The 14,935-nt window shown below is 39.6% G+C and overlaps 1 protein-coding gene across 17 annotated transcripts in view; it reads right to left on the reverse strand.

Annotated features, from left to right (window-relative positions):
* The window catches only part of cacna1g (calcium channel, voltage-dependent, T type, alpha 1G subunit), a 240,478-nt gene that overhangs the window by 134,382 nt on the left and 91,161 nt on the right, over positions 1–14,935 (reverse strand). For all 17 annotated transcript variants that reach the window (XR_004612086.1, XM_034569763.1, XM_034569764.1 and 14 more), the window contains exons 3-4: positions 13,362–13,473; positions 334–467 (exon numbers count right to left, since the gene is read on the reverse strand). Coding sequence is in view for 16 of the 17 variants with exons in the window: in XM_034569763.1 (XP_034425654.1) it covers positions 334–467; positions 13,362–13,473 (246 nt within the window). In the remaining variant the exon portion in view is untranslated. The remainder of the gene's footprint in view (positions 1–333; positions 468–13,361; positions 13,474–14,935) is intronic.

Below are 14,935 nucleotides of genomic sequence, written 5' to 3' on the forward strand. Positions count from 1 at the left end.
CACTGGAAACTTCCTACCAATTTCTAGTTCAAAGGCTTTTACAGGACATTTAGGGTAAATGTCTTTAATGACAACCCCTGCAGCTTGTTGGAAGCTAGTGACACAATTACATTTACAAGCTTGAAAATCTATTACACTCTGGATTCTCTTTGTTCGTGACTCTGACCGCGCACTCCTAAGCCCTGACTTGCACATTACTGCTGAAATTTGTTGCATGTGTGTGATGTGAGTGTCTATCGTGCCTTGTGCGAGCCTCCAGTGTTTATGCATGGTTATGCTTGGCCACCTGTGAGTTTGTGCATGTGTTATTGTGTGTGTAATTGCATAACTCACCCAGCCAGTACAATGAAGAAGTCCAAGCGGTTCCATGTGTCACCAAGGTAACAATTCTTGCCAAAAATCCCCAGAGCCACCATCTTGATCACCATCTCAACGGCGAAGAACGCAAAGATGAAGTCGTCAAAATCCTGCAGAGTGATTAAAACAGAAAAGACAAGGGATGCGAAGGATGAAGTTTGCTGTCGAAAGTCTAAAACCACTAACTTCTACCATTCCATAACAGTTATATTATTAATACAAATTCTGCTATCTTCATCTTCCAAACTGCATTGTCTTACATAAAAATACTTTTTCTTCAGGACCTGAATGTAAAAAGACTGAACATTAAAAAGAAAGAGCAAGGTACAGCTGGTACTCAGCAGGACATTTTACAGTTGAACAAGCTCAAGAGGCTACAGCCATGCTAGCAGCACTGTGAAGCTATACTTTGGCTTCACAGTGCAATGAGCTTAAATCTAACATGCTCACAAGGAGAATGCTAACACCCTGATGTTTAGCAGGTATGATGATTACCATGGTCACCATCTCAGATTAGCATTTGATAACTTTTGCTATTTGAACAAAATAAAATGTTTAACCTGCTGGTGATGAACAGCTTCATTTATATTAGGTTTCATTAATATTAAATGAACAAATTTAAAAAATGAATGAATACAGTTCTTCCTCTGGGGAGGATTAGTCACATTATATACATAGCTATATACATCCTGTGGGAGCCATGCATGTCGGTATACGTTTTTGTGGAAATACATAATTTACTGCATTAATGGAAAGATAATGGGATCCCCATGAGTCAATGAGATTCACCCACTGGGGACCATGAATGTCTGTATCAACAATCTATGAGATTGGCCAATTTTAATAGCCATGCCATTGTATTAGTTGGGCTTATATATCTGTCACATTTGATGTTTCAAAAGCCAACTAAGAATATGTGTCATTGATGTGATACTTAATTAATCACTGCAGATGAATCCTCTTTATCTATGCCCTGCTGTTCGAAGGTCAGGCTCCCAGTGGGAAAAAGACAATATAAGAGATAAGGGCCCCCTGGTAGCTACAAAGGATTTAGTGTCTTGCTCAAGGACACTTCAGAAAACCAGATGCTCGCTGACAGCACAGGTCCACGGGCCTAATGATGGTTTTACCATCATTCTGCCTTAACAGACACTCAATGACAAATGGTTTCACATCCAAAGCACATAAAGTAATAACCTGGAACAAGCCGCTCATTGCACTAATCACTTCTCTGACTGTTTGGCTGTGCTTGGATTGGACTGAAGAAGAAAACAAGGACAAAGAATGAGGATGGGAGTTGGACCGGAGTTAAAAGGAACGTAATCTTAATTCTCAAAATGTGAAAATCAATAAATCAATTTACAAAGGCAGAAGAGAAGGAATTGGAGATGAGGAGGGAAAAAGTTAAAGAAAAATAAAATGAAAAATCTGGAAGGAGATCAAGGCACAGGACACCCACTGATAGATGAATCATCCAAACATGAATACAGAAAATGTATAAATATATCAAATCCTGTTAGCTTAGGCAGACGCTAGCCCCTCATTGCTCTGAAGTGAAATTGTAGAGGTTCACACGGGAATGTAAATGTGTGTGTGTGTGTGTGTGTGTGTGTGTGTGTGTGTGTGTGTGCGCGCGCGCACGAACAACTAAAATGCTCATCCATCCCATCTTTGGAGAGCATTAATGGGGTCTGCAGAGAAATCCCAACAGATTTTATTCAACATATTGGACTGTCTGCTTTCAGGACATACCGCTTAGCAGACAGAGGGTGTTTAGCAAACAGCTGCACCGGGTTGACTCCATCACCGAGCAGTTCAGCGCTCCAGATGTTTAACACACTACTCATTTACTCCAACAGAGGCGGAAGAAGCTCAAAGCAAATTGTTCAGCGGTGCATAATCACCAAACAAGAAAAGAGCTAAATTTAATCTGGACTGTGTTGGAACTAACTTTTCTATGTAGGGCACCAGAGCGTCAAAGTACATGACCTCGTGCAACTGTTTCCAGTATTAACTGCGAATATGAACACAAGTTATATCTGTATGACTTAAATTAGATATATAATCAAGTAATAAAATGAAGTTCTACCATCAACATAGTATTTTTTGTCTCATCTCATTTTCAGTTTTTCACATATATTTAAGAATCCATGTGAAAATTAGTGGGGACAGCATCTATGGACACAATTAGATGATACTTTTTGGGGGGCAAGATACATTTATTTTTTAAGTTAAATGATTAAAAATGTTTATTCACTTTGGAAAACAAATTATCTATTTCATTTGTCCTGCTGGTAATGCTTTGCACATTGTATTCTGCCAAAAAAAGTGTGGACAACAAATGAAGCAACCATGTGTTACAACAAAAACCTAGAAAAAGCACGAGAGGGTTGCATCAGTGAACTGAAGTTACCGTCCAGACATGAAGACACCAGGCATAGCAAATAGTTGCACTACTGCAAAAAGCCCACTAAAATTAGGTAAATATTACTTTGAATGAATTAAATAAGTTCATAGAATTAACATAATAAGTAGAAGGCAGAAAAGCTTCAAAATAAGCTTTAGTGGATGGGACTGGTGTTGTTTGTCCCCCATGTAAGGAATCATCTCTTCAAAAGATGCTTTGTACACTGGGTCATGAATGATGGATAACAGAGCACAGCAACACTCTGTTGGAAAAATAACAACAAAGTCTATTGACAGATGTTACAACATGAGATATGACAGGACGAGCGGTGTGTGAAGTAGAGAAGAGCCGAGTTGTTAACCGCCACACTGAGCATAAAATGACCCCATTGCTTTCTCCTCTAATACTCCCTCCTTCTGTGATCTCCTTTGGAGGCTTTTCTCTTGTTTCTATAAGGAGTTATCACTCTTCTATTTTGTATCAGCTAAGCCTACATGTCCTCACAGTGACTTTGCTGCCTGAACTGTCCCACACACACATTAGACACATACTGTAAACACACACATACGTCTACACAGTGATAACACAACACATACATGAACACTGTAACATATACAACATGGGACCAAGCCTTTGGGGAAATAAACTGACATTGAGCAAATGTCGATCAGCACACACACACACACACACACACACACACACACACACACACACACACACACACACACACACACACACACACACACACACACACACACACACACACACACACACACACACACGTGCATGCAAACACACTCTATGCATGGCTGAGACAGTGCATTTCTACAGAGTCAACAGGACATGTTGGCCTGAGGCTTCCCCGCAGCAGCACCACATTGTAACACTGGCTCTGTAATCAGGATATTGATTCCTCGAAACTTGTACTGCACATCAGCGGAGCGTGACACATGTCGCATGGTCCTGACGAGCATTGATCAGATCTAATATCTAAACATACAGGAGTAGCTCTTCAAATTCCACATCAATTACAGCCTGAAATCTCCCAGGTTTCCTGACGCTTACAATTCAAAGCTGTGCATTTTACCAAAACAGAAATACTGTAGGTGTTTGTCTGTTGTCACTATGATCTGCTGGTTATATGTCCATGTGGAGACAAGAAAAGCTAAACACACATACATGCAGTCACACGCACACACACTCCTGCCTCTGAGGGAACAGACACCAGTGACCTGTGCTGAATGGCTCACTGCTCGCACACTCCCTAATTTCTACCCCCAACTGCATTCTCTCCCTGCAAAGACACAAAGAGAGAGAGAGACAGAGTATTGTATCTCCACTGGAAATTGTCTGCAACTGTATGTCTCCAAGGATTAATGAGACTTTCGCATTATGTGACAACAAAACAGAAAAGTTAATTATGGTATATCATCCAGCCTAATCCCGCTTCAGACAAGCCTCACAAAATTGGCTTTCATTCGGCGTCACACTCACAGAAGTGTGAAATGGGCCAACAAATGATAGCAGAGCACTGGTGGTGAGTCAGTCCAATCTAAAACACGTTGAAACACGGAGGGATGTGCACAAATATTGTTAAAGCAAATCAGATAATGACACGGGTGGTTAATAAATATGTTTAGGCAATCTGAAACCACTCAGTGCGTACATGTGTTATAAATAATAATAGTGTCTGGGGGTTTTTTACAGGGTTTGTCTCATGCACAGGAAGCGAAGGCATGGAACAGTACAAAATGACCCCAACAATAAGCACAATGTGTATTAGAAACATTGTGAACCTGAATGAACGCCTTTGAGCCACTTTTAAGTTATAGTGTGTGGTCATTGGTAGCATTGTAAATGTGTTAAATATTGAATGACTTAATTATTTTTTAGCTGACATTTAGCCTAGCAAGAACACATATTTACTTTAATTGCCTCTGAAAAGTACAATACTCTATACAACACACAAGAATAATTTGTCTCTTGCCACTAAAATGTGTCCCCCCCCCCCCGGCTGGATTGCTAGTATGTTCAGTGAGCTCAAAATGGATAACAAGCTCATTGTTGCAAAGAGTTAATGTGCCACTATAATAGTAAACATTTTATATTAAATAAATAGTCATTATATAAGTAAACATAACAATATTAGTCAGTGACAGTTGAGCTTCACATCCACACTGACAACTATCTATTTTCATGTTTTGGTTCATCCATCAACTGTTATTTAAAACTGTTACATATTGCAAACCACTTCCTCAAATCAAAGCTACAGTAGTAAGGATCATAATGAGAATAAAGCACATACTTTATAAAGCCTGTTTTTTAAAGAAAAAGAAAGTCGATATCATTGCAGAGCCAGAGCAGATGTAGCATTAGAGAATTTCTCTCTACGTGTCATGGTAGCTTACATTTAAGCCTGCCTTCTTACATAATAAGCAAAAAGCAACATAAGCATTAATTAGAGTACATTTTCTGGCCTGATAAATTTAAGTCAAACACACTATTGAGCTTAAAGAAATTAACAAGCTCGGGGTTGGACAGTTTTATGATCTTGCTTCTTTTCGCAATCTTTTTTGATGACTTGATTCAAGTTTTAGTTAACATAAAAATATTGCTTGATGAGTGTTGCCCTCTGCAATTCAAGTGTCAATATCAAGTGTTGCATGACGGGTTCCAGCTCAGTGTGATAGCAGAATAGAAAATAAATGATACAAGTAATTATGGAAAGCACTTACCTACTTTGTTATTTTATGTTTGTTACTTTATGGCTATAATACTTTGTGATGATTGATTATTTTAGCATGAAAAATTCTTCAGTGACATACTCGTGATATCTCAGATTTCTGTTATGTTTTATGAATACCACCCCTGACGACAGGCGACCAAAACAACAGGCCATCCACACCCGTGTCTCATCCCATTTCATTTCAGACATAACACATCTTTAATTTGTGTAATTTTTCAATACAATTACACTTTTTTGTGCAATTGTGAAAAAAAAGAACACACAGCTGGATGGAATTCCGGCTGTATGTGGGCTACTGGTTTTCCTCCGCCTACTGTCTAGCACTGACTTCCATCGCTCTCATTTTTATCACCCTCTCATCATTTTCTCTCACTGCCTCACACTGGAAGTAATACCACTACAACTATACCTACGGTTATGTCTCCAACATCATTGCGAGAGTGTGTGGGTAAAGGTACGGTAGTGTGTGTACATGCTTGTGTGTATGTGCCATTTTTCACGTTATTGCTTACATACATTTTAAGATTATTTGCGGGTGCATGACTATAAGCATATGCGTGCCTTACTCTAACACATAATTACAGAGTACAGACATGGATAAACCCCTCGCACAAGTTCTCTCCCGATGTGAACGAGCCTCCCCGCTTTAATGGTGACACAACACATCAGCTTAACAGTCTTGTGTGTGAACGGCCATGCTAGCTCTCACATCGCCTGTGAACAAGGAGTGTGCGCGCACACACACACACACATCAGTAAGCACAGCAAGCTGTATTGCATGTTATCAGCGTGTCAAGTGGGTGCCAACATTACATGCCCTATCATCACCTCCTGATTGGAGCCTTTATGCCTTAAGTGCACTTTATCACTAATGCTGAGTGCACTTAGAACACTCCCTAATGACTCGACGTGGCTCACTCGCAAATCCCCAAGTGTCAAAGCGGTTATATGATACAGCATGGCGCCCAAGCGTGAAGTGTCGCAGCTCTTGACAAACAATTGAGATCTGCAGACCAACCAAACATTCCTCCGTATGATTCACATGGCAACATGTGTTCCCAAGCTAGCTCAGGCAGCCGTGGGTAAACAATAAGCAATCAGTCGGAAAATTGCAGCAGGAAGGCATCAACCCTGCTTTCAGGGAGATGTCTTCCAGTTCCTTGGTGTCTGTAATGCCACTGACCCTGAACTCATGGTTTTCCATAATTGGGTATAAGCAGGGATTAATGTCAATCAATAGAGCATAATGTTGAGTAATAACAGTGTTAGCAGTTTCAGAATAAAGATCATTTTTTGTTATCTGTCTTTCTTTTCTGGTATTTCACCGAACATTTTGAAAGTGCTTACAAAATATCTTTACAACCACCACAGGTAGGTTGATTATGTCAAGGCTATCCATCCACCTATCCACCCATCCATCCATCTATCTATCTATTCCACTTGTCCTTTGAGGGTGAGAGCTTTAGCCAATTTAAAGTTATTTATAATGTTATTATTTTTATTCTTTTGTTTGGTACTTTACAACTTGATGTATGAAAATATACAATTTACATAACTTGGTGGTGTAAATGAAAACTGATTAGCACAAATACTGGAGCCATCCTGCAAATTTAGTGAGCAGACACAAAGACTGATATTGCTTGGGTCCCCAGTCCCAATCTGTTTGGTTCCACATCGAACACTTGTAAGATTTTTATTGGGACTTGGACCAAACCCTGACTTTTTATAACCTCCCGGTGATAATCACTAAAAGATGCTTCTCTCAACACCCCCTGAGGGGAGCTTTTATGCTCCAAGTGCACTTTAACACTAATACTGAGTGCTAAACTCAAAGTGAGATTGAGATTGATTTTCTTTTTAGAAATAAATCGTATCTTTCTTTACTTGAAAAAGACATGTTGAAGCAGTTTTCCTCTATATAAAAGAGTACGGTGATGATATTTATGGGCAGACAGTCAGTTACACACTTTGGATACTGTACATCACAATGTTGCCTACTTAACCTTACTGCTCATTCAGCATTTATTCATAAAGCTTTTTTAGCCCCATCTTGCAGCCGTGCTTTTTTGGGGAACTTGGTAGCCGTTTGACACATTCTCACACATGGCGTTGCCAAAAAACTTTGTTAATATGCACAATGTATCTTTAGATTACCGCTGAGGCAATTCCAATGTTTAATGACTAATGAATTGTCACTTTTAATTGTCTTATTTTTTCATTGTTTTATTTATTTATTCGTCCAAGTATTGAATGATACACTTTTAATTTGTTGTTAGTTGTTTTACCTTGTTTAAATTGATGGAGTAATTTATTCTTGTTTTTAATGGCTATTTGATTTGTGTGTGCAATCATAGTATGTCTGTTCCTTGGCACCACTGACTATGAGAGTTCCTCATCAATTAGTTTTCCAAGGTTTTTTATGAATTAAGGTTTGAGGCCATGACAATACCAGTTACAAAACAGTTTTGTGATGTTATCATCAATTGTTAAAGCTGATTTGATGTGATGTTGTAAATGGAGCTGCTGTAATGCAAGAGGATTTTCAAATTAGAATGACAATAACGTACCATCATAATCATAATAGCTACACATGGTGACATTTATCATCTCAGCAGAAACCCACTGGGCCTGGACTTTTCCTTTCTCTCCTTTGTTTCCTACATTGCGGCATGCTGTATTTAATAATCAGCGAAAAGGCAGCGTGCAAGGTGATCGATCAAACGATGTCACCTGCTCAGCTGACACTTCCTGACGCACTTTGTGCCGTGATCAGAAAGAAAAGCGTCGATCGCACCGTGCATACATTAACATTAAAGAAACATAAACATAGAAAAAACATATAAAGTTGACCCCTATGTTCTGGACCGAAAGGGCATCTTAACGGATAGAAATGAAAGTTGTACGGAGTATGTGTGTGTGTGCATGTGTGTGTGTGTGCATGTGTTTTAAAACACAGGTGCCATCATTTTCATTGGTGAAAACATTTGCTTGCACCCTCTCCTGAAAATAAATCTTAGCCACTATGTATGCTAATTTTGCCTGTCACAAGTCTGAATGCCATTATGACAGGGGTCAGATGCTTTCATCACACACAGCCAGGCGGAGTGCCATACGTGCCAATGAAGGCGGTGCATGCCTCGTGGTGAGGACAATACAGCGGGCTCACTGTAATCTGCCATTCAGGTGAGATCCCCTCTACACAGGTGGAGGGAGATAATATTGTGAGAAAGACTTTTCAGCTCAATCACCACCGATGGCTGTGACGCTGCACACACACACTCACGCAGACACAAGCTCTGACGTTTCTTCATCCTCCAGACACATGCCAGGCTGATATAGGGGTGAACTACAGTGTGTTTGTATGTGTGTGTGTGTGTGTGTGTGTTGAACACAACTGTAGGAAACTCCATCTCAGCAAAGAATCTGAATCTATTCTTTTGCCGGCCATCTCCTCTCCCTCCTATATCTTCCTCTCTCTGTGCATTGTTCTATGACCCAGTGCTCCCATTGTACAGGTAATAATGTTATTAGTTTTCCATAGACATACTTTTGTACTGTAGTGGCATTGGGGGGCATGTTGAAGGTTACATTTGTTCTTGCTGTTGCATTCAGAGCAGAATGGGCTTTATTGAATTCTCTCCTTAGGGGTAAATAGAGTCAATCTTGAACATTAAAGCTGCAGAGAAACAATTCCATCGCCTAAATCATCACTTATTCCTTAATCTCTCACTCTAACTGTATATGAAATGCTCTCTGATGTGTTATTATGTGATGTTGTTTTCTATTTGTTTAGCTGGGTTAAATAAGTATCATTGTGCATTTTAGTTTCCGTTAGTGGAAAAAAGGAAAAAGGTCAGGAGCTAAACTTTTTTTCGCCATTTAGTGGCATGTGGGGGGGGGGAAAGCTGAAAAAAAAACTTATGGTGGTGCTTGATTAAATGGCACAGGATCAGCTAAGTTATTAGAATTAATCCTCCGGGCACAGGGAATGACTATGCAAAATATAATTGCAATGCATCCAGCAGTTCTGAAGACATTTTATTATAGAAATATCATCTGACAGACACTGACCTAACTAGAGCCACACAACTAGCATTGGTAACAGTGGTGGTGGTGTAAACTGGATAAGAGTCTCAAATGAAGGAAGGAAGGTAATTTACGTTTGCTTAAAATGACCCATTTTGCAGACAGATACAATTTTTTTGTGAGCAGAGTCTTTTGATTGTGGCATAATTAAAAATATGGAATAACACCAGTATGCTGAGCCTCTTATGGGAGGAGAAAGTAAAATAGTGAAGTCTGTTAAAATTCTCACATTTAGATTAGATTTGATGTTATGCAGTGGTGAATCTGACACATTTAAAATGTATTTTGAGTGTCATTAAAAGTATCATTAAAAGAAATAAAAAAGGCCTCAACTTTTCAACAATACTGAAAAAAAAAAACAATACATTATTATTACACAATAATGAGCGGGGGTGAACTTTTCGATCTACCGTGCAGCTACACACTGGCCTGTGATCATTGCAGTAGCCATTACCTGTGTCAGGAGATGAGAGCTCATTTAGCGAGCATCACAGAGCAGAGCAGAGAACCTGGCTGAGCTCCCTCATTAGCCCTGATGCTAGCATGGCCGTGTTGGATCTGAGAGTTCAGGCACTTATACGACTAACTGTGGAGCACAGGGACATTAGTGTTGTGCTATAGGACATATATAGCATTATATTGTTTTAGCTTTGAATTTTGTATGCTACTCTGTTAAGGATTTTGTGACTTATGTCTGTGCAATGTGCTCTATAAATAACTTTTACCTACTTACAGTGGCTGTCGCATTTCCTCTAAGACTGCTATAGATATACGCTCAAACACACATCAGTTTAATATGTTACGTGATGATTCTAATCCTGAGATATCAATTCACTTTTGAAACACAATTATTTAAGCCTCGAAGAAAAACGCATGGGAATCAAGCTTGTTATCTAAATGCTAAATCCAATGCTAAAGTACCTGAAACAAACTTTTGCATCAATGTAAACTGTATGAACAATACACAGAAACATGTTCCAGTGTGTATAACAGTACATAACCTTAATGACATAACCAGAAGGTGTAGGTCAGGTGAAAAGACACCATGTTACTTTGGTAGCTTGATTACATCCAGTATATTTTACTTACAGTCTTAAATAAAATGTGTATGTGCATTGATATTTCAAAATAAAAGCAGCTCTAATGGTTAGCGTTAGGAATCTGTGAAATGAAAATAAGTATGAGTATGTATGACTTATAAACTTAGATTGAACCCACCCGCATAGTGACGTCAGAGGGAAATGGCCGCCATGTGAATATGGTCTATAGGTTTAAATATAATAAAAGGGGATCCTGTACACTTTGGTGCAGTGGGACTGTAATGTATACTTGTGAGTCCCAGTCTGTGCTGTACACAGTAGACACACTACATGAAACAAATTGAACTGCATTGTTATAACAGGAAAATTACTGATCCGACTATAACACCAGTGTTTCCCACAGAATTAATTGAATCTATGGCGGTAACAGGGGTGCATGTGCACAAAGGTCACTCTTACGAAAAACTATGACTCCTGAAATTTACTACGTGGACGGGGAAAAGGTTATGAACCATAAAACAAGCATGCTGGAGGCGAGCACACGGCAAATAGAGCTGAACACACACATGTTAGACATCTCTTATGTCACTATGAGAGGTGTAAATCTTATAGGTTCATTGAAACTGTGGCGAGACAAAGTAGAATATGGTGGGCTGCCACAGTCTAGATAAGTAATGGGAAACACTGATCATGCTATCAAAGGCCATCATTTACTTGATGTACGAAGGTCATTAATTCAAAGCGAGCTCAAAAAAATATGAGAGCATGTGAATAGTACATATCTGAAGAGTCAATATCTGTCATATAGCGTGAGAGAAGACCATAAAGGGTGCAGGTTGTGAACTTTTACCCTCTCGAAACATATCGATGTGGGGAGCCGTGGGGGAGATTGAAGGAGGCAGCGAGGAATTAATGAAAATGCGTTTAACCTCCAGGCTCGACATGTATCTGCGCTCCAGAGAGGAGAGACGATGGATTAAACCACATCTCATATTGTGGAGCAGAGGAGGAGGAGGAAGTCGATGAGCGCAGGCTGCATAGCAACAGCAGACTGGAAACATCGACTCCTCAGGTTTTCATCTCAGGCCATCCTGTTCTCCAAAGTAGCTTTCATGTTTTCTCCTCCTCTGGTTTTTCCTTTCCCTTGTCTTTTCCCTTTCCTTGTTTGCCCCATCTTTTTCCCCACCTCTTCTTCACTGTCTCTCTTTCCCCTCTCCATTATGTTCCTATATCTTCCTCTCACTCCCATTCTCTTTTCTCTCTTTCAGTTCCTCTCCTTCACTTTTGTTTTACTTTTCCTTTCTTACACGATTTATCCAATCTCGCTCTTTTCCTCTACTTTTCTCTAATTTCCTCTCCTTTGCCTTTCTTCCTTCCCCCATTTTGTTTTGTTTCCTTTCGCCTGCTTTCCTCTCTTAAACAGTGTTTCGATACCATGAGAGAAAAACATTTGTATGCATCCATTTTAGAGAAAATGTAAGTTTGATTACTTTCTGAAAAATGTTTCTGATTGTAAACATCTAGCCCAATGAACATAGTATTAGAAAACATGCAGTAACAGTGGGGCTCTGTTCATATAAACGAACAAAGCCACTCTTTTCCACAGAGTCGGTGAACAAGAAAATAAGAGGTCCTTGTTCTGATTCAGTCTATTTGGAATCACATATTATCCAGAAGATGAGCGGTGCCAGATAATACAGATGAATCCTACTGCACTCCACTCCGCTTGACTTCCTCATCCAACAGTAAAACAACAACAACAACAAACCATGCTCCTCCATTAGTGTTTGCTGGGTTAAAGAAGGACTATAAATTAATGGAAACGCCTCCACACAATGGTGTTATGTATTCGCAAATGGAGGGAGCTGCAGAGGCCAGATATGATGGAGAATATTGTTTCAGTAGTTCCCTTTGAGACTCAAAATGGTTGTTTTTATAAAATATTTTTTTTATAATTCATCTCAGTGTTTTTCAGCGCTCCTGCTCTCTTCAACATCTAGTCTGACAAGCAAACAGTGTTTGTGCTGTCTTTCAACCATTACTCTGCATCTGTTATCCTTATCTACTATGTGCATGGATGTTGTTCCTCTAATCTGTCTTTATTTAATTTTTTCCTTGTTGCTTGTCACACTGGAAGACATGTCAGTGGGTTGTGCTTGTCTTATTAAATAAAGATAAAGACAGATCAACAGATACTATGCAGTGATTAATGTGTTTTACTCCCTGGACACCTCAAATATAGTTTAATTTTGGAAGATTACCGTTTTGTCACTGGTGAAAGAGACCTAATGATGATACTAACAGTACTACTATACATATAGTACTTAAAAGGGACACTCTTTAGGGCACTCAATTTAGGAGATAAAGATAACCGCAAACTCTGCAGAAACAGTGGTTTTATGTGTTCTGAGCTCAGGCTCGTATAGACTGCAAACTCGTAGCCAAAAGCATTTGTTAAAAACCCGGTGCATGGATGTGGGTGCTTAGGGTGCAGGCAGGGTCTCATGACATGATAAAGTCATGAGACATGACATGTTGCATTGTGGGAAGTGTAGGATTCAGAATTATGAACCTTGACCTGGGATTACACATCAGAGTACAGACAGTAACACATTTTGCATGTCACCTATGGTTCTAGAAGTAGTAAAATGTCCTTTTCACAGATTTTCTGTATTACACAAAATGGAAGACAAAATCACAGAATTTAAACAAAGATGGGTCTTACCTGCAGGATCCTGCACCTCTCCGTTTTGCAGTCGCTGTCCTCACAGGGATGAAACATGCCCAGTGTCACACAGTTCAGCAGAATCACCAACATGGACGCACGTTCAAACCATGTGGACAACAGTTAAGGAATATAACAGAGGCAGAAAACACATAACAAGCAGAACAAAGGCATTGTTTTCTTCTTTCTCTAGTTACCTCATTGTCTCATTCAAATGTATAAACTTCTCTAAGAAAGAACTGTACAGAGGAAAACAGGAAGAAGCTGTTCTGAGTGACAGTCATTGCCCCCATTACCCCCTGTCAACCAAGGATCTGTCTGGTTAACAGAATGAGGCCTGTTGGAAAATGTGTAGATCGTTGGGAAAGGTTCTGAATTCAAATTTTAAAGAGATGGTGACAGAAGCAGAGAATACGAGGATGAAACATCCAGCTTTAGAGTAACTGAGTGTGACGACATCTTGATGTAAAGCGCATGAAATTGAATGACCACAATGTCAAAGTGGACATTTCTAATGTGGTTAAGTTAAACGACAAGCTGAGCTATTTGACGCTAATCAGTGCTGAGAATAAACACAGATTACACTGACATTTCTTCAATACACACACACACACACACACACACACACACACACACACACACACACACACACACACACACACACACACACACACACACACACACACACACATGGATTGCTATTCTGTCCACAGCAGTGAACACATTGTAAACCGCTGTAAATGATGTTACACACAACAGGCCATTCCTCATCCAAGTTTTTGTGTGTGTGTGTGTGTGTCATGTGCTTAACATTTGTGTATGTGTGTTAAAGTGCGCAGGCTGTGAGGACCATGGTGAGGACAAACGACCTGTCCGTCTTTTATCGCATTAGCCTCCACTTGCTCATTCATCCCGCTGACCCATAATGCAGCTGGGTCGCCATGGTCCCCAAACTGACACAATAAAAAAAATATATATATATATATATATATATATATATATATATAACAGCAGGATGAACAGTAAGATGTAACTTAATGATTTGTAAAGTTTGTTTTTAACTACACAGATAATTCATCAAATCTGGCAGCGTGTAAAACAGAGAATAAAAAAAAGCCAGTGCCATATTTGTACTTCGGTCCTCAAGTTACTTTGTAGCTTGACAAAGGTCTTTTAGGCGAATTAATAATGTACAGCAGGAATGTTTTAAAAACTAATTTATTTATGGATCACCCTGGTGAACTAGGGGTGAAAACGGCCAACAAGAATCACAATGTCCCTGCTTCGCATCACGCAACTCATCCCCCAGCTTCCCCAGGCCTTACTCCTCGCCTGTTACGAAACAAAAAAAACTCAAATATCTATGAGACACTTATTATTCAATTAGTGAGAATTTGTAAAATATTGAGGTTTAGGGTGGAAAAGGGAAGGTTTTTGTAGATACCAGGGGAATTCATGCCCATATAGACATATAGTCTGCCTGCATTTGGGATCCTCCAGGAGATTTTGTAAGATGTTGCGGGAGAGAGGGATGCTGGGGTAATCAGCAGAAAACGGATGGATGGATGCATGAA

The sequence above is a fragment of the Hippoglossus hippoglossus genome, chromosome 19, assembly GCF_009819705.1.
Source record: "Hippoglossus hippoglossus isolate fHipHip1 chromosome 19, fHipHip1.pri, whole genome shotgun sequence".
NCBI lineage: Eukaryota > Metazoa > Chordata > Actinopteri > Pleuronectiformes > Pleuronectidae > Hippoglossus > Hippoglossus hippoglossus.